This window comes from Vipera berus (assembly GCF_964194415.1).
Source record: "Vipera berus genome assembly, chromosome: 14".
In the NCBI taxonomy this organism is placed as follows: domain Eukaryota; kingdom Metazoa; phylum Chordata; class Lepidosauria; order Squamata; family Viperidae; genus Vipera; species Vipera berus.
The window spans coordinates 4,535,677-4,561,470 of NC_138217.1; the positions used below are offsets into that span (position 1 = coordinate 4,535,677).

The 25,794-nt window shown below is 45.4% G+C and overlaps 1 protein-coding gene across 5 annotated transcripts in view; it reads right to left on the reverse strand.

Moving 5' to 3' along the window:
• DHX37 (DEAH-box helicase 37) overlaps positions 1-22,335 on the reverse strand; it is a 41,516-nt gene extending 19,181 nt beyond the window's left edge. For all 5 annotated transcript variants that reach the window (XR_014027912.1, XR_014027913.1, XM_081339113.1 and 2 more), the window contains exons 1-15: positions 22,183-22,335; positions 20,469-20,638; positions 20,216-20,328; positions 18,974-19,307; positions 16,771-16,919; positions 15,084-15,176; positions 13,541-13,637; positions 11,673-11,786; positions 10,858-10,959; positions 8,985-9,099; positions 7,320-7,415; positions 5,236-5,315; positions 3,883-4,027; positions 3,128-3,204; positions 1,158-1,390 (exon numbers count right to left, since the gene is read on the reverse strand). Coding sequence is in view for 3 of the 5 variants with exons in the window: in XM_081339113.1 (XP_081195239.1) it covers positions 1,158-1,390; positions 3,128-3,204; positions 3,883-4,027; positions 5,236-5,315; positions 7,320-7,415; positions 8,985-9,099; positions 10,858-10,959; positions 11,673-11,786; positions 13,541-13,637; positions 15,084-15,176; positions 16,771-16,919; positions 18,974-19,307; positions 20,216-20,328; positions 20,469-20,638; positions 22,183-22,297 (2,033 nt within the window). In the remaining 2 variants the exon portion in view is untranslated. The remainder of the gene's footprint in view (positions 1-1,157; positions 1,391-3,127; positions 3,205-3,882; positions 4,028-5,235; positions 5,316-7,319; positions 7,416-8,984; positions 9,100-10,857; positions 10,960-11,672; positions 11,787-13,540; positions 13,638-15,083; positions 15,177-16,770; positions 16,920-18,973; positions 19,308-20,215; positions 20,329-20,468; positions 20,639-22,182) is intronic.
• Between the last annotated feature and the right edge of the window lie 3,459 nt (positions 22,336-25,794).

The following is a 25,794-nucleotide window of genomic DNA, read 5'->3' on the forward strand; positions in this document are numbered from 1 at the left end:
TAGGGCTGTGACGGTGACAGAAAAGGGTTTGAGAGAGAAAACTCACGCCTGTGTGCAAATATTGTCCGTACGTACAGGCAAACACTAAGACAAGGTCCTTCCAAGGACACGGCTGCCCAAGCCAGATGTTGCTACCTTCACCCAGCTTTGATGATTTGGGCATGGACAGAAGAAAACGTTTGTAGCTCAGGGTTAAAATGAGGGGTCCTTGGTGCTCTGTGGAGCTTGGTGGCTTACTTACAGATGTTTCATGACCCAACTAGGTACCATCATCAGTGCTAGAAGGAAGTGGGGTTTACAGAATGGAGGGGGAGGAGGGAGGAGGAAGAGGAGGTGAAGGAGGAAGAAGAGGAGGACTGTGGGGATCCTTGGTGCTCTGTGGAGCTTGGTGGCTTACTTACAGACGTTTCGTGACCCAACTAGGTACCATCATCAGTGCTAGAAGGAAGTGGGGTTTACAGAATGGAGGGGGAGGAGGGAGGAGGAAGAGGAGGTGAAGGAGGAAGAAGAGGAGGACTGTGGGGATCCTTGGTGCTCTGTGGAGCTTGGTGGCTTACTTACAGATGTTTCATGACCCAACTAGGTACCATCATCAGTGCTAGAAGGAAGTGGGGTTTACAGAATGGAGGGGGAGTTGGGAGGAAGAAGAGGAGGACTGTGGGGATCCTTGGTGCTCTGTGGAGCTTGGTGGCTTTCTTACAGACGTTTCATGACCCAACTAGGTACCATCCTCAGTGCTAGAAGGGAGCGGGGTTTGCTCTCTATTTATATAGTAATGGCTTCCCTGTCAATGTTGGTGAGAGTGTTCTTGGTAATTCCTTGATTAGGTTGCTGCTTATTGCTTGATTGTTGATTTGGTATTACAGGGCAAATTTCTTGCATACATACAGAGGGCAACCCCCCCCTCCCGTCCCTTCTAGCACTGATGATGTTACCTAGTTGAGTAAAACCACCAAGCTCAGAGATCACTAAGGACCCCACAGTCCTTCTCCTCTTCCTCTTTTATTCCACAAATCCCACTCCCTTCTAGCACTGATGATGTTACCTAGTTGGGTCATGAAATGTCTGCAAGAAAACCACCCAGCTCAGGGAGCATCATGGATCCACATTTGGGCATTCCTGATTTTCAGGTCTGTAAAAAAAAAAAGCTAGCTCACCTGTAACAATGGCCTGGCTCCGTTCGGCCCGCTCGGCCTGCCCGCTGGTTGGCTGAAGCCTGGGATGTCCACATAACCTTGAAGGATGAGATGCCGGTGACTTTGTCGTAGAAGCGTTTCTTGACCTTCCCACAATCAACCACGTATCTGATGCCCGGGATGGTCAGAGATGTTTCTGCCACGTTGGTGGCCACGACACACAGCCTAGTCCCAGGTGGAGATGGCCTGAAAACCTGAGTTTGGAGCAGTTTTCAATGGATGAGAAAAAGAACAAACTCACCAAAGACAGAGAATAAAGTTTACTAGACATTCCTTCTACAAGAAGAATAGAATAGAATAGAATAGAATAGAATAGAATAGAATAGAATAGAATAGAATAGAATAGAAAATATGGAATGGAATGGAATGGAAAATAGAATAGAATAGAATAGAATAGAATAGAATAGAATAGAATAGAATAGAATAGAATAGAATAGAATAGAATAGAATAGAATAGAATAGAATAGAATAGAATAGAATAGAATAGAATAGAATAGAATAGGAAATATGGAATGGAATGGAATGGAAAATAGAATAGAATAGAATAGAATAGAATAGAATAGAATAGAATAGAATAGAATAGAATAGAATAGAATAGAATAGAATAGAATAGAATAGAATAGAATAGAATAGAATAGAATAGGAAATATGGAATGGAATGGAATGGAAAATAGAAGAGAAGAGGAGAGGAGAGGAGAGGAGAGGAGAGGAGAGGAGAGGAGAGGAGAGGAGAGGAGAGGAGAGGAGAGGAGAGGAGAAGGGAATGGAATGGAATAGACTAGACTAGACTAGACTAGACTAGACTAGACTAGAATAGAATAGAATGGAATGGAATGGAATGGAATGGAATGGAATGGATAGGCTAGACTAGACTAGACTAGACTAGAATAACAGAGTTGGAAGGGACCTTGTAGGTCATCTAGTCCAACCCCCCCGCCCAAGCAGGAGGCCCTACACCATTTCTGGCAGGTGGCAGTCCAGTCTCTTCTTGAAAGCTTCCAGGGATGAAGCTCCCACAACTTCTAAAGGCGACATCATCTGCGGTGATGTCGCCCATGTTGGGGATCGCCATGCTTCCCATCAGCCATGTCCTATTTGTAAAGACTCCGTTAGTGGGGTGGAATGTGGTCTGGATGTCACTGCATGTTTTTTTTTGTTCGTCAGAAAGTTCATTTCTAACTGTACATTTTCCCCTGCTCTCTGCACCTGTTGTGATAACTTATCTGGTAACCATAGTGAATCCCATATGACTAGCTATGTTATGGTTTCAGTCTGTTTAGTGCGCATGTCTAGAGAAAGTTCTGAGTTGTTATCTGTATTGTTTTTTTCACTTTGCTGTTACTGTCTGTTACGTTAGGATGTAGCCCAGCTAGCTCTGTATAATATATATTTAGTTTTTATATTTTTGTAAGTAAAAGGTATTTAGTAAGATTATGTGTCGTGTTTTTATTGCCTTCCTGCAAGCATATCATGCATTCTCTGAAGCACGGTCCGTCGCCCTCTACAAAGGTGATTTTTACCTTGACACTGGATTCCCGAGAGGGAGGGGTTGCATTCCAGAGGGCAAAGAGACAGTGAAGTTTAGATAGTTTGGGTGGGAGGAAAAGAATTATAATGGCTGCTCCCTAGCAATTCTCAAAGTATAGATAGTCCTTGACGTACGACTACCATTGAGGCCAAAATTTCCACTGCTAAGCAAGAGTTGCTGTGAGCTTTGCCCCGGTTTTATGACCTCTTTTGCCACAGTTGTTAAGTGGATCAGTGCAGTTGTTAATAACATGGTTCTTGAGTGAATCTGGCTTTAGCCTTGATTTTGCTTGCCAGAAAGTCTCAAAAGGAGAATAGATGACTCCAGGACACTGTGACTCTCATAACAACATGCAGCTTTTCTGAATGTACCCCAATATTCCTACAGGGGTGTTTAGTCTTACCTTGGCTTGTTTTTCTGGAGCCAGCAAAGAGTAGAGCGGAAGAACATAAAGTGGGTGGGAAGAATCCGGTTTTTCACCTGCATTCAAATTATAAACAGGACAAAAAAAATAGATTAAGTGCTGAAAAGATTAGCCAGCAAGATTATTAGTACTATAATCTGTATTTTCCAGACACAGTAAGGCCTCTGCTATTTTTTTGTTTAATCATTGATGTTAACCTTATGTGTTTTTGTTTTAATCACTCGCTCCCCCAGGAATCCTCATGAAATAAGGCAGTATAAAAATATAAATAAAAATATAACCAGTAAATAAATACAGTTCAATATGTTTTGCAAATCAGACCTAAGAGGCAAGGGAAGAAGAAAAGCAGCAGCTATTTTTCAGGCAGCTTCATGAGAACTAGTCTCTTTGTTACTTTATTTAGATTTATTGACCGTAAATCAGTGGTTACTGTAAAAACAGGAATACTTGATCTTAAAAAAAAAAGATCTCCCGCTGAAGACCAACATCTTTGAGCAGGTTATACAATAAGCTGCTAACTTAACATTTGTGGTTTGTTGAACAAGCCAGGGTTCCAACCTATGATAATATGAAGGCAAGATCTGTCCATAAATTAGAAACATAAAGAAGCTGAATCAGATGGTGTCTTATCTTATTACGGCTCAGGCTAATGTGGTTTGATTGGCTAACCATGATTAAAAAATCTCTCTGGTCTTCTGTGCAAACTCAACCAAGTTTCAAATGCTTGGACAAACCTTCTTGAAGGCAATTTTCGCCCACATCAAGGTCAAGATCCGAACCAACTGAGTTTGCTTCTTCATCATCTTCGGCGGCTTCACGGTCTTCGTCTCCGTCAACTGGCAGAACGGAATAATTATCCAGATCAATTTTGGGCAGGGTCTAGAAAGAAAGGAAAAAAAACCAACAACTTCAAAGACTCGAAAAACTTCTAGATTTAAAATTTAGAAGGCATTTGGGAGAACCTTAGACGTGATTGAAAAGTATGAGCATATCCAATCATTAAAGCAAGAAGATAAATCAGATTGTTATGTTTAAGTAGATAGAGGGTACTTAGACGATGAATGTGCAAAACTAAGATATTTTGGGGAATTTGTTTAAGAAGCAAATATACCTTGTCAATAGAAAGAATAGAATAGAATAGAATAGAATAGAATAGAATAGAATAGAATAGAATAGAATAGAATAGAATAGAATAGGAGCTGGAAGGGACCTTGGAGGTCTTCTAGTCCAACCCCCTACTCAAGCAGGAGAACCTATACCATCTTAGGTGAATGTCTAGACTCTTCTTAAAAATCTCCAGTGATGGAGCGCCCACGATTTCTGGAATCAAACTGTTCCACTGGTTAATTGTCCTCCCTGTTAGGAAGTTTCTCCTTAATTCCAGGTTGCTTCTCATTTTGGATCATTTTCCAACCATTGTTTCTTTTTCCTGCCCTCTGGTGCTTTGGAGAATAACATGAACCCTTCTTCTTTGTGGCAGCCCCTCAAATACTGGAAGAGTTCTATCATGTCTCCCCTATTTCTTCTTTTCTTTAGACTAGCCCACAGGTCTGCAACCCGCGGCTCCGGAGCCGCATGCGGCTCTTTCAGCCATCTCCTGCGGCTCCCAGTCCTCTGACATGTGCAGTCCAAAAAAAAAAGTGGGACTAAAAAAGTTCAACCAATCAAATATGCAGGGTAGGTGCATATCTCGCCTTGGCTCCACTCTTCAGTCAAACCCTGTTCTGCGCATGCGCGCATGTACGCGCATGCGCACACATTTTTTGCGGCTCCCAGCTTTTCCTTTTGTGAGGGAACCAGTTCTGAGTGGCTCTTTCACTGTTTCAGGTTGCTGACCCCTGGACTAGACATACCCAAGTCCTGCAGCCGTTCTTCGTATGTTTTAGTCTCCAGGCCTTGGATCATCTTAGTCTTTGACTTATTACCATTTATTTAGTGACCAAAGTTACAATGGCACTGGAAAAAAGTGACTTGCAACTGGTCCTTGCGCCTGTAACTGGTGCACCATATAAATGGCCATATGATCAAAATTTGGGCTCTTGGAAACCAGACTGCATTTATGACAGTTGCAGGAAAATTTTGCTTACTTGAAGAAAGTGCTTCTTTTTCCGTCGGGATTTCTTAAACCTTCGGATGGCTTTCAGAGAATCGTACTCATCATCAGAACCTACAAAGAGCAAAGCCACATCTTTCTCAACCAAGTCTAATAAATGTTAGTAGAACTCCCAGAATTCCCCTGGCAACATGGACAGACCTCAACTCCCAGAATGCCCTAGCTAGCATGGACTTCCATCACCCAGAATTCCCCAGCAACATGGATGGACTTCAACTGCCAGAATTCCCCAGCCAGCAGGGGTGGACCAAATCCCAAATTTTCCCAGTCGACACAGATGAATGAACTCCCAGAATTCCCCAGCAAGTCCACCCATTCTGGCCGGGGAATTATGGGAGGTGAAGCTCTCCCCTCTTAACGTGGCCAGGATTGAGAAACACAGCTCTGGAGTGAGTGATTCAAAAAGCCAATTTAAGAGAGTGATGAACAGGGCCAAGAACTTCCTGATTTTTTGGGGGGGGGTCTCACTTATCATCGGATATCAAGGGTCATTTCAGAGAGTTGAAAGGGTGGAGAAGATCAATTAAAGTCGAGTAAAGTCCTCGACTTACGACAGGTCATCCAGCGACCACCTGAAGTTACGTCACTAAAAAAGGGACTTACGAACATTTTCACAGTGGTGATTGTTGCAGCATCCCTGTGGGTCATGTGATCAAAATTTGGACCTTGGAAAATGATTCATATTTATGACACGCTTGGAAACTGATGTTGTGACTCAGGGCCAGCCTGTGGGTCCGACAGCCGGGTCCGATGTATCGGAGGACTCAGATGTGGGGGAGGAGGGAAACGAACCGGCTGATGATGATTTGGAGGCTTTGCAGAGTCCTCAGCCGGGGACCTCTTCTCAGCTGTGTGAGCCCGAGAGTGCGGAGGATGATGACCCACAGCTGGCCCTGTTCAAGGACGCCCGACGCAGGAGGCAGACGAGCAGGGACAAACAAAGAAAGACTATGGGACTCCTCGGGAGGAGGCACAGGGAGACCACGCCCTGAGCTCTCTATAAAAGAAGTGTTTGGGGAGGGGCTGGTTGCTGAAAGCAACTTTTCCGCTTGAGAAGACAAGCTCTTGTGTTTTTGTTAACTGCGTAATTAAATCTTGGCAGAAGCCTTTTAGCCTTGGACGCTTTCCAGACTCTTCTTTTAATTAGGGGTTGCGAGAAGAGGGCTGGTTCAGAACAACTGACTCATATTTATGACGGTTGCAGCATCCCGGGGTCACGTGCTCCCCTTTTGCAACCTTCTGACGAGCAAAGTTAACGAGCAAAGCCAGATTCACTTGGCAACATGCTACTAACTTTTTTGCGCTGCTGTTGGAGGAAGGATTAAAATGGAGGACACAGGGGTCAGAGGTGAAGGTAGACATTTAGCTATGCACTTTAGGATGGACACCTTTCAAAGGGTGTGGGAGCCTGAACGGATTCCCAGAGCCTTGGTGGAGCAGTGGGCTAATGCCTCCTTAAGTAACACCAGCTGCCTGCAATTAGTGCAGGTTCGAGTCCCACCAGGCTCAAGGTTGACTCAGCCTTCCATCCTTCCCAGGTAGGTAAAATGAGGACCCAGATTGTTGGGGGCAATAAGCTGACTTTGTAATAATGCCGCTTGGGGGTGTGTGTGAAAGCCCTAACAAGCAGGCATATACATAGAATGAAGGCTATTGCTAAGCACATTGATTTGTGCTTTAGATTGTAAGCCGCCCTGAGTCCTCGGAGAAGGGCGGGATATAAATGGGATTAAAGAAGAACAACACCACTGCAGATTGCAGGAACAGGGCGGAAAAGATCCTGCAGCCAAGAAGGCTCCACACCCCTTTGCACCGCTCAGGTGACCCCCAAGGACACAGGTAAACCCCCAAATGGCCTGAATGACTCTGCAAATGACCAGCGGTCTGCAAGGAGTATAAATCCTCCCATTCCCCACCATCCGGTCAGAGCTGAAGAAGCTTCTGGGATGAGAAGCGAAATGTCTTCAAAGAAAAACAAGGAAGTCCAGTTGCCTGCTGAAGAAAAAAAGCACCTTTGGGACCGGGGACAGGAGTAAATTTCAAGAGTGCAAAACTTACCCGGCCTTGCATTTTTGCAAAAAGGGAAGGACTTCCTCAGCCTCCGACACAGGGAATGGACTTCGGCTTGTCCAGTTAAGAAGACCAAAATGCCCCCTGCAAAAGGAAAGAACGGCGGCATTTCAAACGGGACCACCAAAGAGAAAGCTGCAAAGTGCAGAGCGCGTCCATCTCTGCAAAAGTGAAAACCTCCTGCTCCCTTTGCAGAATATCCGAAACGTTTAAATGCTGAAAGACCTGGCTGGGGATGATGGGGGTAGGCATCCGGCTTAGTGGGCCTGCTTTGGGGAAGAAGCAGAGATCTACGGGTAGTCAGAACTTTAAAGCAGGGTCCCCAACCCCTGGTCTGTGGACTGGTATCGGGCCCCAGCATGCCAGCAACCGGGCCGCACCAACAGGCAAAGCCCCATCCACGGGATGCAGGCAGCACACAAAACCACGCACCCTCTGGTCTCCATGGAACCGGTCCCTGGTGCCCGAAAGGTGGGGACCTCTGCTTGAAAGGGAATATTTGCAGCTCAGGGTTGCAGTGAGGGGTCCTTGGCGCTCTCTGAGCTTGGTGGTTTTCTTGCAGACGTTTCATGACCCAATTAGGTAACATCATGTGCTTGAAGGGAGTGGGGTGGGGTTTGCAGAGAGGAGGAAGAGGAGGAGGACTGTGGGGTCCTTGGTTCTCTCTGAGCTGGGTGGTTTTCTTGCAGATGTTTCATGACCCAACTAGCTAATACCATCAGTGCTAGAAGGGAGGGGGGGTTGTAGAGTGGAGGAGAAAGAGAGGAGGAGGAGGATTGTGGGGTCCCTGGTGCTCTGTGAGCTTGCAGATGTTTCATTACCTAATTAAGTAATATCATCAGTTGGAGGAGGAGGAGGAGAACTCTGGGGTCCTTCGTGCTTTCTGAGCTGGGTGGTTTTCTTGAAGACATTTCATGACCCAACTAGCTAATACCATCAGTGCTAGAAGGGAGGGGGGTTGTAGAGTGGAGGAGAAAGAGAGGAGGAGGAGGATTGTGGGGTCCCTGGTGCTGTGAGCTTCCAGATGTTTCATTACCTAATTAAGGAACATCATCAGTTGGAGGAGGAGGAGGAGGAGAACTCTGGGGTCCTTCGTGCTTTCTGAGCTTGGTGGTTTTCTTGAAGACATTTCATGACCCAACTAGCTAATACCATCAGTGCTAGAAGGGAGGGGGGGTGTTGTAGAGTGGAGGAGAAAGAGAGGAGGAGGAGGATTGTGGGGTCCTTGGTGCACTCTGAGCTTGGTTGTTTTCTTGCAGATGTTTCACTGCCCAATTAAGTAACACCATCAGTTGGAGGAGAAGGAGAACGCTGGGGTCCTTGGTGCTTTCTGAGCTTGGTGGTTTTCTTGCAGACATTTCAAGGCCCAAGTAGGGAACATCACCAGTGGTAGCAGGGTGCAAACCTAATTCTTTCTAGCACTGATGAGGTTACCTAGTTTGGTAATGAAACGTCTGCAAGAAAATAACCAAACTCAGAGAGCACCCAGGACCCCACAGGTGGAGCTTTATCGAAACACCATCAGGGAATGATGTGCTGCTGCTGTTGCGTGGATGCTTTGCAAAGACAAAATTCAATTTTATAGGTATCTCTTCAAGCACCTGGGGGGTGTTGTTTTGTTTTTTTGTTTTTTTTTTAAATCAGCCCTCTGACCTGGAGGAAGCATTCGGTGAATTTTGCAGACTTTCCGGAAACATTCCCCGCTGTAATCATCCAGCGGGGTCCTCTTGTTGAAATGAACGGTGACCGGAAACTGCCTCGCATCCACCTGACATAGATTAAAATTTTAACATAGGTTAAAAAACAAAAACGTGCTGAATGGCAAGACAAGGAAACAATGCTCTGGACCCAAATTTAAATCAACCTTGTCAGAAGGTTCTGGGTTAAATTACTGCCCTATTCCTTAAACTTTCAAAATAAAAGGCATCCAGTCATGGGCAGCTCTTTATTTTATAGTTAACATAAATATGATATATAATTATGATCTAATAGTCCTTGGCTTATGACCCAAACTGAGCCCTACATTTGCCTTGATAAACAAGAGAGTTAAGCGAGCTTTGTCCTATTTTACGACCTTTTTCTGCCACAGTTGTTAAGTGAATCCCTGCAGCTGTTCAGTTAGTAACACAGTTGTTAAGAGAATCTGGTTTTCCCCCTTGACTTGGCTGACTGAAGTCGCAAAAGGGGATCACACGACCCGCCCCCCCCCCCCCAGGGATGCTGCGACCGTCATAAATACAAATCAGTTGCCAAGTGAAGGGGAAAGAAAATCAGACCCGGGTCGATAGAGTTGTCCTGAACCAGCCAGGCAGCCTCGTCTCCGAAAAAGAACTCCCTGAGCACTGCCCGCTGAACTTTTATTTACCTCCAACATTACAAAAAACTTCATCAGTCTCATACGAAATAGGGTACATAGAAATAATAAGGATTACTCAGGTGCCTATGAGATCACACAAAAACAAGGTACCATAAGATGTATGTGAAGGCTTTATCACAGCATTTCCCAAACCTCCTGTTCTGTACCAGCCTGCTACCGGCCCTGCAGAAAAGGCAGGGACAACCCCTTTTACAATAAGGCAAGAGGCTGGAATTACGCCTGCCAAATTTATTACCACAAAAACAAACGGAACAAGACAAACCAAGAAACAGGAGCTTAAAGAAACAGGAACTATCCAAGCGGTTGCCTTCAGCAAACCAGCCCTCCCACACATTCCCCTTATATAGAGTTCAGGGCGTGGCTTCTCTCTGCCTCCTTCCGAGGAGCCCCATTGCCTTCCTCTGTTTACTCCTGATTGACTGCCTCCTGCGTCGGGCGTCCTTGAACAGGGCCAGCTGTGGGTCATCTTCATCCACGCTGTCAGGCTCACACAGCTGGGTCTGCGTGGTGACCAAGTGGGAGGGGCCTGGCTGAGGGCTCTCATCAGCAAGATCTTCAACCCCCTCAGCAAGGTCTTCAACACCCCCTTCCTCCTCCTCTGAGTCGTCCGACCCAACTGCCGAACCCACAGGCTGACCCTGAATCACAACACCTCCCACATGCCAGCCCTCCTGTGAGCCAGGAGAGTGTGCTCTCACTGAAACCAACAGGGAGGCTCATTAGGGGGGTCTGGAAAGGCTGAAGGGTGAGAAACCAAATTCTTGGGAAACCAGATTCTGGCCGTTCCCACACCAAGCTCCCGGGTTTTGATCACGTGACCACAGGGATGCTGCAATGGTCGTAACTGTGAAAAACGGTCCCAAGTCACTTTTTTCAATGCCGTTGTAACTTTGAATGGTCCCTAAAAGAACCGTTGTGAAGTCTACAACACATAGAAATGCAAAATTATCAGGCACTGAACTCAGCTTAATTTTTATCTTCACCAAACTAAAAGCCGAGTCAGGAGCGGGAAGGCCTTGGGGTGGAAACTGGCCAAAAGAGGGTGGTGATGAACAGAGATCCGAAGGAAGCCTGGGCAAAATGTTCAAAAACCTCATTTATTGTTCCTAGCCATCCACACAGACGCACACCCACCCACTCCCTTTTCACCTGGATAACCGGAGGAGGAACAGGAAAGAGTTTCTGGTTAGCGGTGAAATCCTCCACACGCAGCGTTGCAGACATGATGATCAGTTTCAGCGGCTGCCCTTTCTGAGAACGGAGAAACGAAACGCTCGAAGACAGAGGCTCATCGCCAACCGCCTGCGCCCACCCTCAACAAGGAAGGGACCCAGGGCAGAAAACATCCAGCAGCCAAGAAGGCTTCGTACCCATTGGCACCGCTCAGGTGACCCTAAGGACACAGGTAAACCTCCAAGTGGCCTCAATGACCCTCTAAAACAGGGTTCTTCAAACTTGGCCCTTTTATGACTTGTGGACTTCAACTCCCAGAATTCCTGGCTGAGGAATTCTGGGAGTTGAAGTCCACAAGTCATAAAAGGGCCAGGTTTGAAGAGCCCTGCTCTAAAAGGATGCAAATGACCAGCTGTCTCCAAGGTGTATCAATCCTTCAATTCCCCACCATCCAGTCAGAGCTGAAAAAGCTTCTGGGATGAGAATCTAAACGTCTTCAAAGGAAAAACAATAAAGTTTCCTGTAAAAAAAGCACCTTTGGGAAAATGCTCAAAGGTTGGGCAGAATTAAAGATGAGAAAGATTTTTTTGAGGGGGGGGAATCGAGAGGAGCAGCGCGGGGTGCATGTGTGTGTAGAAGAGGCTTTCCTTTAAATCTGGCAATTGTTTTATCTGGCTTTTAGCTTGCTGGAAGGCCGGAGTTATTTAGAAGTAAGACACCTTTCGATGAGACGGAGCTCAACGTGGAAACACGGCATGCATTTGATTAATTAATCCTTCTTTCTTCTTCACCTTAGCTCGGAGAGGAACGATGCGCGATAGAAGGCCAATTAAGATGTCGGTGTAGACACTTCTCTCGTGGGCTTCGTCCAGAATGACGACGTGATACTTGGACAGCAAAAAATCCTAAAAACAAAGAAAGAAACAAAAATTAAGACGCGGAAGAATTTCCGTTCGGTTCGCCAGGCTGGCGAACTGAGATTCAGAAGGGGATTGGGCATCTCAGGTTAAACCACCTCAAATCTAACCCCAGAGCCTTGCAAGGGAACAGTAGGGCAACAATTAAAGGGAGTTCTTGACTTACAACCATTTGTTTAGCGACCGTTTGTGGAGTTACGACGGCACTGGGGGAAACAAAGGTCCTGGCTCTTCTGACTGTGACAGCATCCCCACGGTCACGTGGTCAAAATTTAGGCACTTGGCAACGGGCATGTATGTATGACGGGCGCAGGGTCCCGGGGTCATGTGATCGCCATTGGTGACCTTCCCAGCTGGCTTCCAACAAAGCAAGTTAATGTCCTAAAGGTGCTTCTTCAGGAGGCAACTGCCGTTCCTGTTTTTCCTTTGAAGATGTTTCTCTTTCCATCCAAGAAGCTTCTCCAGCTCTGACTGGATGGTGGGGGATGGAAGGATTTATACTCCTTGCAGACAGCTGGTCATTTGCATCCTTTTAGTGGGTCGTTGAGGCCACTTGGAGATTTTCTGTGTCCCTGGGGTCACCCGAGTGGCGCAAATGGCTGTGAAGCCTTCAGGCCAGAAAATATCCATCAGCCAAAAAGGCTCCACACCCATTTGCGTCACTCAGGTGACCCCGAGGATACAGGTAAACCTCCAGCTGGCATCAACGACTCTCTAAAAGAATGCAAATGACCAGCTCTCTGAAAGGAATATAAATCCTTCCCCACCATCTAGTCAAGAGCTGAAGAAGCTTCTTGGAGGAGAAGCAAAACGTCTTCAAGAAAAAAAAAACAAGGAAATCCAGTGGCCTGCTGAAAAAGCAACTTTGGGACAACCGTGACCTGGACTGACTGAGAATATCCACGGACATTTAGCTATGCGCTTTGGGATGAACACCCTTCGAACGATGTGGGAGCATGAACGGATTTCCAGAAAAATAATATTGCAGACCGCAGGCACCATTTGCGCTTCAGCCTGAGATGCAGACAACACAGCCTGCGCCCGTCTTCAACAGGGAAGGGACCCAGGGCAGAAAACATCCTGCAGCCAAGAAGGCTCCACACCCATTTGCACCGCTCAGGTGACTCCGAGGACACAGGGAAACCTCCCAGTGGCCTCAACAACTCTCTAAAAGGATGCAAATGACCAGCAGTCTGCAAGTCCTTCCATTTCCCACCATCCAGTCAGAGCTGAAGAAGCTTCTTGGATGAGAAGCGAAACTTCTTCAAAGAAAAACAAAGTCCAGTTGCCTCCTGAAAAGGCACCTTTGGGACAAACCAGGACCTGGATGACTGAGAATCTCCGTAGACATCAAGCAAAGTCAATGGACAAAGCTGGATTTGCTTAATGACCGTGTGATTCACTTAACAACTGCAGTCATCGGTTTAACAACGTACACCCCCCCCAAAAAAAGGGTGCAAAATTGGCTATGACTCATTTAACAACTCCCTGGCTTAGCAATAGGGATTCTGATCCCAATTGCGGTCGTAATTTCAAGACTGTTTTCAAGAAGGAGTGAAAAAAATGTGTCTTCCCTGCCTCTTTTATTTCATGACTGGGGAGGAAACAGGAAGAAGAGATTATCTGACTCCTCAAATGTCTTCTTGGACTGCTAAAGTTAGAAAATGTTCAGCCTATCTGTGCATTCTCCTAAAATCCATTTCTACCTCACTTTTCAAAGGAGGAAAATATAAAGTCCTCACCTGCTGGATTTCTTTCAACAGCACACCGTCCGTCATGAATTTGATTTTCGTGTCCTTCGTCACATTCCCCTCGTAACGTATTTGGTAGGAGATCACACTGGTAAAGAGAATGTGGAAACCACGTTGAGGTTGTCAGATTTCCCTCACAACACACAAAACTGAGATGAGACCGTTAAACCCATCCAGTCAGGACACCCATCCCGCTGGATTTATTTATTTATTTTATTAGATTTATATACCGCCCTTTCCCGAAGGACTCAGGGCGGTTTACAGGGCATTTTAAAATCACACCAATACAAAATACAAAAGTTAAAAGACAATTAAAAAGATTAAATTATCCCTGAAAATAAAACCCCAGTTAAAATTCTCAGCCTGGGCCAGAGAGCTCAAAGAGCCAGGTCTTCAGGTCCCAGCGGAACGAACGGAGGTCGGGGGCAGTCCTAAGCTCCATGGGCAGCTGGTTCCAAAGGGCAGGCGCCCCCACTGAGAAGGCCCTATCCCTGGGTGTTGTCCGCCGGCAATCTTTTACCGGCGGCACCCTGAGAAGACCCTCTCTCTGCGAGCGCACTGGACGAAGGGAACTTGATGCTGGCAGCAGGTGTTCCCTCAAATGTATTTAGGGTGCATTTAGGGCAAACATAAACAGCAATGTTTAAATAACGTTAGGATCCTGCTCTCCAAACATCGTCCAGGTGTTGTTGTTTCTTCTTCTTCTTCTTCTTCTTCTTCTTCTTCTTCTTCTTCTTCTCTTCTCCTTTTTCTTCTTCTCCTCCTCCTTTTCTTCTTCTTCTTCTTCTCCTCCTCCTCCTCGTTATTGTTATAGAACTGGAAGGGACCTTGGAGGTTGTCTAGTCCAACCCCCTGCTCAGGCAGGAAATCCTATACCATTTCAGACAAATGGCTGTCAAGTCTCTTCTTAAAAACTTCCAGTGTTGGAGCATTCACAGCTTCTGGAGGCAGGTTGTTCTACTGTTTTAATTGTTCTAACTGTCAGGAAGTTTCTCCTTAATTCTACGTTGCTTCTCTCCTTGGTGAGTTTCCATCCGTTGCTTCTTGTCCCGCCTTCAGGTGCTTCGGAGAATAGCTTGACTCCCTCTTCTTTGGGGCAGCCCCTGAGACATCATGTCCCCCCTCGTCCTCCTCTTCATCAGCCTAGACATACCCAATTCCAGCAACCAATTTTGCTAGCAGTCATTTCAAAAATCTAGAGAATGTGTTAGGTTGGATCGAGTTAGTCAAAATAATACTAAGGAACCAAACTAGGGAACAAGCTGAAACAGTGGCTTGTAACTATATAGAAATTGTTGTCAAAAAAACAACAACATTTAGAGTAATAATCATGCAAAGCACAAAATCATCATGTCACTGTCCAGCTACTTAATTTCCCTGAGAAATCTATCCCACGTGGCAGAACTGAATCCTGAAGTGGTTTCTCAAACTTAAGACAGATGCCAGAACTTCCCATGTTTCTATTTCAACAGAGGTTTTTTCCCCCCACCCCCCAATTATATCTGAAACCAATTTTGGAAAGAGCCATCCTTACTGTTGGGATAAATTCATTTCTGCTGCAACGCGCTGAGACATAGACATTGCTGCTACCCGCCGAGGCTCGGTAATCCCGATGATGCCGCGGGTGCTACAAACAGAATTGAGATGAGGTTTTAATAGACTAGTTAAGTGGCAACTTTGAGATGTGTGGATTTCAACTCCCAGAATTCCCTAGCCCCGGGGCAGGCAACCTTGGCTCTTTTATGACTCGTGGACTTCAACTCCCAGAATTCCTGAGCCAGCATGGCTTAGCATAGAAACCTCTCCCTTCCCATCAGCATGGCTGGCTCAGGAATTCTGGGAGTTGAAGTCCACGAGTCATAAAAGAGTAAGGTTGCCTGCCCCTGGGTTAGGGAATTCTGGGAGTCGAAGTCCACAAGTTATAAAAAAGCCAAGGTTGCCTACCCCTGCACTAGCCGCACGAGTGGACTTCACTTCACAGAATTCCATAGGCAGCATGAATGCACTTCGACTCCCAAGATTCTGGCGGAGGAATTCTGGGAGTTGAAGTCTGTGCGTTTTAAAGTTACTAAGCTTGAAAAAAATGCTGATTTAAATTATTTGTACCAGAGCATTGTGGAAATGAAGGCTTGAAGCTAAAGTGTTAATTGATTTTATTTTATTCTAGCAAGCACAGGGAGATACAACCGACCAAAGAATTAAAAGCCAATACAACTAATCCTTTGACTTTTGACCATAACTGAACCCCAACATTTTGGTTGCTAAGCAAGACATTTGTTGACCTGTAAAAAGGTTAAAGCTTTTTGGATTAAAATTTGGTGGAACATGCAAAAGATATTCAAGAAAAGGATAAAGTTTTGTCCGCAACTGTTTTTACTGGGCATTATTATTGATACTACTGTTGTGGACACCAAGCTGATGTTGAACTTAATTACGGCAGCGAGACTTTTAGTAGCGCAATATTGGAAGAAGGAGGAACTGCCGACTATAGAAGAGTGGACTTTAAAAGTTTCCAACCTGGCGGAAATGGCAAAGATCTCAGCCTACTTGAAAGACCATTCGCAACAGAGATATATTGTGGAGTGGAGAAGATGGATTGATTATATCCAGAATAAATATGGGACTAAAAAGTTTCATCTGGCATTTGAATAAGTATTGATGTGATATTTAAATTGCTTGTAGTTATTTTATAAGAGTTAAAGTGTGATAGATTTAATATCTTATTGTTGTTTGCATGATTGCTTGTATTTTTATACCCTGTATTGAGCTCTGGGAAGTCGGGGAGGGGGGAGGGGGAAGGGAGGGAGGTGTTGGGGAGGGTTGGGGAGAGGGGAGGGGGTTGGGAGGGGTTTTGTCTTTTTAAAAAAAATGTATTGTAAAACTTTTCAATAAAAAAAAAGACATTTGTTAAGTGAGTGCTGCCCCATTTTACAACCTTACTTGCCCCGATTGCTAAGTAAATCACTGCAGCTCTTAAGTTAGTAACACGGTTGGTGAAGTGAATCTGTGCTTGTCAGGAGGTCGTAAAAAGGGATCACACAGTCCCAGAATACGGTCCTAAACACGAGCCAGTTGGCAACCATCCAGATTTTGATCCCATGACCACAGGGTCATAAGTCGATCCCAGGGCAGTTGTAACTTTGAACTGTCCCTAAATGAATGGTTGTAAGTCAAGGACTATCTGTACAAGGGGCTACATTTGAAGCCCCCCAAATTTATACCTCGCATAGCCTGCTTCATAGAGGAACTGAGGCACTTGCGTGGTTTTCCCACAACCTGTTTCCCCGCAAATGATGACGATCGGATTCTCCTGCACGGCTTCCATCACAACTTGCTCTTCTCCAAGTATTGGGAGTTTCAACCTGGCTTCCTTTGACAGACAAGAGAAACAGAGAATATCCATGAACCCCAACTGGCAGTCAGAAGGCATGACGAAAATTCTTTAATTTCACACAACATGTAGACAGATTTAACCATAGTTTCAGCTGGGAAAATGTGGCCATCCTAGACCAGACCAAATCCAAAAATGCCAGGGAATTTCTAAAAGCCTGGCACTCTGACAAATCAGCCATCAATAGACACATGGACATTAACTACCGTATTTTCCGGCGTATAAGACGACTGGGCGTATAAGATGACCCCCTACATTTCCTGTTAAATTATAGGGTTTGGGCTATACTCGCCGTATAAGACTACCCCTCTTCCAACGCACACCAAATAAAAATTAAAAAACATCAGATTTGATTTTAATATGGTAATTTCAATTCAAATGCTTATGACATGCAGGTACTTAGTAGGAAAACTGTCACTTATAAACATAAGGGGCATATAAGATGACCCCTGACTTTTGAGAAGATTTTCATGGGTTAAAAAGTTGTCTTATACGCCAGAAAATACAGTACATCTATATGTGCAAAAGAGACAATCAACCAGCCCAAAAAGGAAATAACAAAACCCAAGCATCTCTCCACCAGTAATTAGCACCAGCATAGATTAACTCCAAGGTCATCTTCAGACCAACAATCAAGCAAGCAATTATATACCAATCAAGAAATGGCCAAAGAGCCATTACTAAACAGCCCAACCAAAGAATCTCTAAGACTGCCCCCTCCCACCCAGACAGGCAAAACACCAGAATATAAACCCAACAGCAAACAGCACTCTTTACTGGCACTGATGGATGTTACCTAGTTGGGTAATGAAATGTCTGCAAGAAAACCAGCAAGCTCAGAGAGCACCAAGGACCCCACAATTCATTCTTCCTTCCTTCCCTCCCTCCCTCCCTCCCTCCCTCAATTCAATCCCTTCTAACACTGATGATGTTACCTAGCTGGGTAATGAAATGTCTGCAAGAAAACAATCAAGCTCAGAGAGCACCCAGGACCCCTCAAACAAAGAATATTTACTGTACAAAGAACAAACACTATGGTAGCCCAAACTGTAAATTTAATTTCAGTACACAGCATTTTGGAGTTTCAAAGCCACTTGTGGTTAATATTCCCACCCTAAGAACCTCTTCTGTTGCAAGCTGCATGTTGCTTCACATTGCCCAGACTAGATGGTTTAATTGCTTTTAATGATAACTTTATGATAATGATAACTTTATTGTCACTTTGAATGTACACCAATCGGCATACATCAAAATGAAATTTCATTGCGTACAGCTCTGAAAGGGTCACCACCTCCGATATATACTCCTTGTTCGGGGCCCGCTCAAATTTCACATTGTCCATTTTAGTCTCTAGGGAGTGAACGATGGCAAACAGGACAGATGGAAATGGGGCTCCATGTGGATTAGCCCTCAAGTTAGCTTGTATTCTGACAACCTCGCCTTCTTTCCTTTTTCTGATGCTGACTCTTCCACTTTTTCCTTAAAGAGGCCTTGCTTCTTTTTGCCCCTGGAGCATGCTGCCACCGCCACCACCAACTCCTCCAAAAGCCTCTCTCTCTTCCTCTGGGCCTGCCGACAGCCTCATCCAGTTCCTTCGCTCCATAAGCTCCAGGTCCTCTCTGCCTCCTCTGGAAACAGCCCTGATTTGCAATACAATCCATCACTGGGCCAGCAGTCAGATCTTGCTGCTGGTAGAACAAATTCAAACAGCGCCAACGACTTTTAACGGTCTCACCAGCAGTTCCAAAACAACTAGAAACTCGCCAGGCCAGCAAAGATTGTCGGTCGTATGTTACCTTAGTTCCACCATGTTGCTCAAACACATTAAAATCTTCCTGATCATGTGGCCTATAGCCCTTACTATCCCTCCCAAAACTATTCGCCTTCAAGAGCCAATGCAGCCGCAGCCATTCCAGGCGCCGCCGGACCTCTGATATATAACTTCTGATACGTGCGTCCAGCTCAGGTTTGCCTCATTAGCAAACCTGAATGAGGCACGAGAACATTCTCTATGGATTAGATTCAAAACTGACCTGAATATCAGGGGATCGATCCACTGGAACAAACACCGCAGGTTCAGACAGAGGCTTAGAGGTTGCGTCTCTTTGTCCAGAAAGTTTATCAAGTTCTTTGGGCAAAGAGAGTGGAGATTCAGAGACCTTTCCAGATTCTGTCTTGGTGGTGGTAGAGGCTTCTGGGAGTGCCTTGTCAAGGTGTTCTTCCTTCTCAGAATCCTCCTCTTCCTTCTCCTCCTCCTCCTCTTCTTCTACCTGTTCCTCCTCCAATTCAAGTCTGCCTCTTTTCCTTCTGGCGCCCCCAACGCTTTTGATTTTCTTTGACCAGTCAGCATTCACTTCTTGGACTGACCTGGAACCAAGACTTCCATATTATCCCCCAAGCACTGAAGAGACACCAAGGAAGATAATAATAAAAAAATAATAATAAGTTGGAAGGGACTTTGGAGGTCATCTAGTCCAACCCCCTGCTCATCTCCAAACTGGCATGATTGATGCCAGCTTGGAGATGAGTGGGATATCCACTCTCAGAATCCCCCAATCAGATAAATATTTTTTCTAACGCTTCTGGGGGCTCCCATATCTGGAGGTGCCCAGAAAGAGCGGCTGCCCTCTCTGAACATCATCTGCATCTCCCAAAGGATATATAAGCTAAAAGCTCAAATGGGCGCAGAAAGGCGCCATCAAATGAAACATATGCCCATGTTGCATAAATAAAATGAGCCGATGAACTTGAACCCTTTCTTAAAGCAAATCCCGCACCCTACTGTATTAGTACTGATTATGTTACCTAGTTGGGTAATGAAACGTCTACAGGAAAACAGCCAAGCTCTGAGAGCATCAAAGACCTCACAGTGGTCATCATCCCGCTCCTTCTCCTCCTCCTCCTCTCTACAAACCCCATTCCCTGCTAACACTGAAGAGGTTACCCAGCTGGGTCAAGAAACGTCTGCAAGGAAACCACCAAGCTCAGAGAGCACCATGGACCCCACAGTCCTCTTCCTTCTCCTCCTCTCCACAAACCTCATCCCCTTCTAGCACTGACGATGTTACCTAGTTGGGTCATGAAAAATCTGCAAGAAGACCGCCAAGCTCAGAGAGCACCAAGGTTCCCACAGTCCTCCTGTTCCTTTTCCTACTCCTACAACTTCTCCTCTTCCTCCTCCTTCTCCAAACTCCACTTCCTTCTAGCACTGGGCCATGAAACGTCCGCAAGAAAATCACCAAGCACCAGGGACCCCTCGCACTTCTTTATCTTACCTTTTCGCCTGGAACATCCGTTTTCCTGTTCCCAGCTTGGACGTGGTATAGAGGAGCTTCATTTCAGCCTCGGGCACTTGGACTTCACTCAGCTTTTTCAGCAATTCCGCTCGCTAGAATTTCAAAATCAAGCCAAACAGAACAAACGACATGAGCCGAGGATGGGGGTGACATCTCCTGCCTCCCCACATCACAATATTCAAGCATGGGTTTCCTGAAATCAATCAATCAATCAATCAATCAATCCACCCACCTTTTCTTTCTTGGCTTTTTGTTCCAAAACCTTCTGCAAATTCTTCTTCTGCTTCTTTGTCAGGGGTTTCTTCCCTGGACTTTTAAGGCCGGTTGCCCGTTTCTCCTGGGCTTTTCGAGACGGAATGACAAGGGCGTTGCTCTCATCCACTCCTTTCAAGATGGTTTCATCTAGAAGGGTTGGGGGTGGGTGGGAAGAAAGAGGACCACACCAGATCAGAATGCAACCCTACTTTGCTACTCCACCTCCGTGTGTGCTCACTCCAAAATAAATCCCACGAACTCAAAACCAAAGATGGTGCCAATAGTAATAAGCGCCTTGGGTGGAATCCCAAAATAGCTGGGAGCATCACTTGAGCATCATCGGCATTGACAAAAATCGCCATCAGTCAGTTGCAAAAGGCAGCTTTACTTGGAACAGCTGACATCCTGTGACAATGATACTTTTAATACTGCCAAACTGGCCTGTTTTAGCTCCTCGGCAAGATAGGTGGACAAAAATGCCAAATCTGCTGTAAACATCCGGCTGACTGTGCAAACCTCAACCTCACAAGGTTGTTGTTGTGGGGGGGGGAAGAGGAGGAGGAAAGAGTTTATGTTCACTGCCATGCATTATTTATAGAGTAAGGAGACAGGATATATTTTTTTAAAAAAAGTAATCAACTTAAGAGGTAATGCTAATTTACTTTTGAGATGGACATGGAATATAAACGAGAGTCAGTTTGGTCTAATAATGGCTAAGGCAAGCCAGGCTAGAAAGTGGGAGACCCTGAGTTCAAGTCCAGCCTTAGCCTGAAAATCAGCTGGGTTAGGTGACTTTGAGCCAGTCCCTGTTTCTTAGCCCAACCCACCACACAGGGTTGTTGTGGGGGAGAAGAGGAAGGAGTATTATGCATGTTCCCCACCTTGGGGTATTTATAACAATAATTAAAGGCGGGATACAAAAAAAGTTAAATAAACAAACAGTATTTAAGACAGGAAAACAGCAAGCCCTGGGACAGACTTTATCTGGATCTAGCGAACGGTTGCTGGAATTGGGTATGTGTAGTTTAACGAAGAGAAGGGTGAGGGGGGACATGATAGCAATATTCCAGTATTTGAGGGGCTGCCACAAAGAAGAGGGAGTCAAGCTATTCTCCAAAGCACCTGAAAACAGGACAAGAAGCAACGGATGGAAACTAACCAAAGAGAGAAGCAACCTGGAACTAAGGAGAAACTTCCTGACAGTTAGAACAACTAACCAGTGGAACAACCTGCCTCCAGAAGCAGTGAATGCTCCAACACTGGAAGTTTTTAAGAAGAGACTGGACAGCCATTTGTCTGAAATGGTATAAGGTTTCCTGCCTTAGCAGGGGGTTGGACTAGATGACCTCCAAGGTCCCTTCCAACTTCTTCTTCTTCTTCTTCTTCTTCTTATTATTATTATTATTATTATTATTATTATTATTATTATTATTATTATTATTATTTTTGGGGCCTGTTCCTCCCACCCTCTCTCAGTCTACCCCACCTTGCAAGGTTGTTGTTATAAGGAAAACAGGAGGCTGGAACACTAGGTAGGCTGCATTCTGTTATTTATGTCACTGTACACCGCCCTGAGTCCTTAGGGAGAAGGGCGGTATACAAATCAAATAAAATAAATAAATAAATAAATATATCAAAAAGGCGGTTTAAAATGTAATAGCAGCAGCAGCAGCAATAGTAATAATCGTCACCTCCCAATTCCAGCTGCACAGGCTCCTGGGGAGTGGGACCCCCCCTCCTAGGCGATCCCGGCAGCCGCGCCCGCCAATTGCGCCTCTTTTGCGCCTTCCCCATCGAGGCGCGCATCGAGAAAACCTCCCACGTGGATTCCCGAAGAGCAAACACTTCCGCCTTCTGCCGTCTCTTCGCGCCCCGTCTCGCGAGAACTCGCCCCGCCCAGCCCAAGGCTCCGACTCTATGGTACCAAGAATTCCCTTTCGGAGGAGGAGGAGCTTGCAAAGCTCCCCCAAAGCGGGTGGGAAGCAAAACGCGGCGTGGATTCAGATCTGGAGGATCTGGCGCTGATTCCCCTGAGGGTTATGGAATGGAATATAGAATGGAATAGAACAGAATCTGGAAGGGATCTTGGAAGGAAGGAAGGAACCTTTATTGTCAAAGAACAACCATGTATACATTGAGATTGGCTCAACCTCCCTTCGTGCCCCCACCCCAATTTACAGTGACACAAACCCTCCATCTTATTGCTGTTGTTGTTAGTTGCGAAGTCATGTCCGACCCATCGCGACCCTATGGACAACGTTCCTCCAGGCCTTCCTGTCCTCTACCATCTTCTGGAGTCCATTTAAGCTCACGCCTCCTGCTTCAGTGACTCCATCCAGCCACCTCCTTCTCTGTCGTCCCCTTCTTCTATTGCCCTCAATCTTTCCCAGCATGAGGCTCTTCTCCAGGGAGTCCTTCCTTCTCATTAGGTGGCCAAAGGATTTGAGTTTTAGCTTCAGGATCTTACTTTCTAAAGAGCAGTCAGGGTTGATCTCCTCTAGGACTGACCGGTTTGATCGCCTCGCAGTCCAAGGGACTCGCAGGAGTCTTCTCCAGCACCAGAGTTCAAAGGCTTCAATTCTTTGGTGCTCAGCCTTTCTTATGGTCCAACTTTCACAGCCACACATTGCAACTGGGAAGACCATAGCCTTGACTATACGCACTTTTGTTGACAGGGTGATGTCTCTGCTTTTTAGTGTGCTGTCTAGATTTGCTATGGCTTTCCTCCAGAGGAGCAAGGGTCTTTTAATTTCTTGGCTACAGTCCCCATCTGCGGTGATCTTGGATCTTTTGGCTTCCTACTTTAGCATTCCAATCCCCCATGATGATAAGGACATCATTTTTTGGTGTTAGGTCTATAAGGTGCTGTAGGGCTTCATAGAACCGGTCAATTTCATCCTCTTCAGCACCGGTGGTTGGGGCATAGACTTGGACTACTGTGATATTGAATGGTTTGCCTTGGATTCGAACTGAGATCATTCTGTCATTTTGAGGATTGTATCCCAGTATTGCTTTTCCTACTCTTTTATTGACTATGAAGGCTACTCCATTTCTTCTGAGGGATTCTTGCCCGCAGTAGTATACCTGATGGTCATCTGAATTAAATTCACCCATTCCTGTCCATTTTAGTTCGCTGATACCTAAGATGTCGATGTTCAGTCTTGTCATCTCTTGTTTGACCACGTCCAGCTTTCCTTGATTCATGGATCTTACATTCCAGATTCCTATGGAGAAAAAATCTTTACAGCATCGGACTTTCCTTTCACCACCAGACACATCCACAGCTGAGCGTCCTTTCGGCTTTGGCCCAGTCGCTTCATTCTTTCTGGCGCTACTAGTACTAGCCCTCTGCTCTTCCCCAGTAGCATATTGGACGCCTTCCGACCTGAGGGGCTCATCTTCCAGCGTCATATCATTTTGCCTTTTGGTAATCCCCTTCATGGATTACTGCCTTGTCGTGGCGAAGGGGCTTGCGTAATTCAATGAAGCTATGAGCTATGCCGTGCAGGGCCACCCAAGACGGACAGGTCATAGCAGAGAGTTCTGACAAAACGTGATCCACTGGAGAAGGAAATGGCAACCCACTCCAGTATCTTTGCCATGAAAACCCTATGGACAGTACTTTGGACTACAGGTCCCATTAGCCGGCCTTTCGGGGGGTGGTGGTAATGGGGATTGCCTCTCTTGCAACAGATTGTCCTTCTGGTTGGTGGGTTGGTGGGTCGTCCCCTCCACCTAAGATTCAAAGCTCTTTTTCTGTTTTTCGTTTGCTTCTTCTCCACCCTGTCACAATCTTGCCAGGCAGCCCTTGGTTTTATTTTGAATTTGTTATTTTTTTCCCAGTCTTTTTTTTCTTTAAGAAAAAAAATCCAGGACTGTTTTGTTTTGCTTTGTTTTCTAGGGATTCTGCTAAAATGTTATATTAGAGTTTCTTGCCCAGTGAAAGAAATTGACTGAAATTTGAAACTATTTCTTCCTTTTTCTATTATTGGAACTCTTCCCTACTACCCACAGTTAAATGTTTTCAAAAGAGGTCTGATATATTTATATCCCCATCATAAGGATTTTAATAAGTTTTAATGAGACGCCTCTCAACATTTTCCACCAAGTTGCGCCACCCAGACAGGGTAGGACAACGACCTGTTTTTCTTTAGAGAAAAATATTCCAGCAGTGTTCAACAAATCACCGTTAAGAGACGAATACCTTCTTGTTAAGCCATTTTCTTCGGATGGGTAGAAGAAAAGAACATTTTGCTAGTGATTGCAGAGACCACAACATCAAAATATTCTCACAAATTCTGGGTCTTGGCACGAAGGCAACACTTTCTGAATTGGGTCTGATACGTTCTTGCTTCAAGGAATTGCAAATGATTGTGTGGGCGTGGCTGTGGTGGTAAAGGCAGACTGGGTGGGACTAAAAAGTTCAATCAATCAATTCCAACTTTGCTTAATCTTTTATTTTCCCAGTGAGAAGTTGAAATTGATTGAACTTTTTTTTTTGCACACAGCAGCGGAGGCCTAAAGCGAAAAGGTTTCATAAAACCCAGCTGAAGGACTAGAACTTATTTTATTTATTTATTTATTTATTTATTTATTTGATTTATATACCGCCCTTCTCCTGGAGGACTCAGGGCGGTGTACAGGGCAATAAAATAAGAATACATTAGATAAATAATGTTAAAACCCAAATCCATCAGGCCAGGCCGGCTTGTTCAAATAGATAAGTTTTTAGATCACGCCGGAAGGAGCGGAGGTCGGGGGCCATCCGGAGTTCAGCTGGTAAGCGGTTCCAAAGGATTGGTGCACCCACCGAGAATGGGGGTCACCAGCCAGGTGGGTGACGGTGTGCACGCCCACAGAGAGGGCTCTGCGTGCCACCTGTGGCAAGCGTGCCATAGGTTCGTCACCACGGGACTAGCCAAACACAAGTCCTGCAGTTGTTCAAATCCTGCAGATTGCCAACGGGCGGTTTATTTTAATTAATATTATTAATTAATAAAAGCAAACCACCTTATTCATGGAGGTGGCATCTCTGCTACCTTTTTCCTTTTCCTTGCACTGAGTTTAGGTGGTTTCCTCTTTTTTTCCAACAACAAAATCAGGATTCTGCATTCAGAGCCCAGCAAAGTAGGCATTAAAATCTTCCATCAGCTCCAGATGATAAATCAGTAAAAAGTTTTGTTTGGATATTCGTTGTGGTGGATGAGTGCGTGAAGTCACTGAAAGTTTCAAATCTGCTAAGAATGCAAAGCCAGATTCTTTGCAAGGCAGTGTGCAAATTGATTAGATAGATAGATAGATAG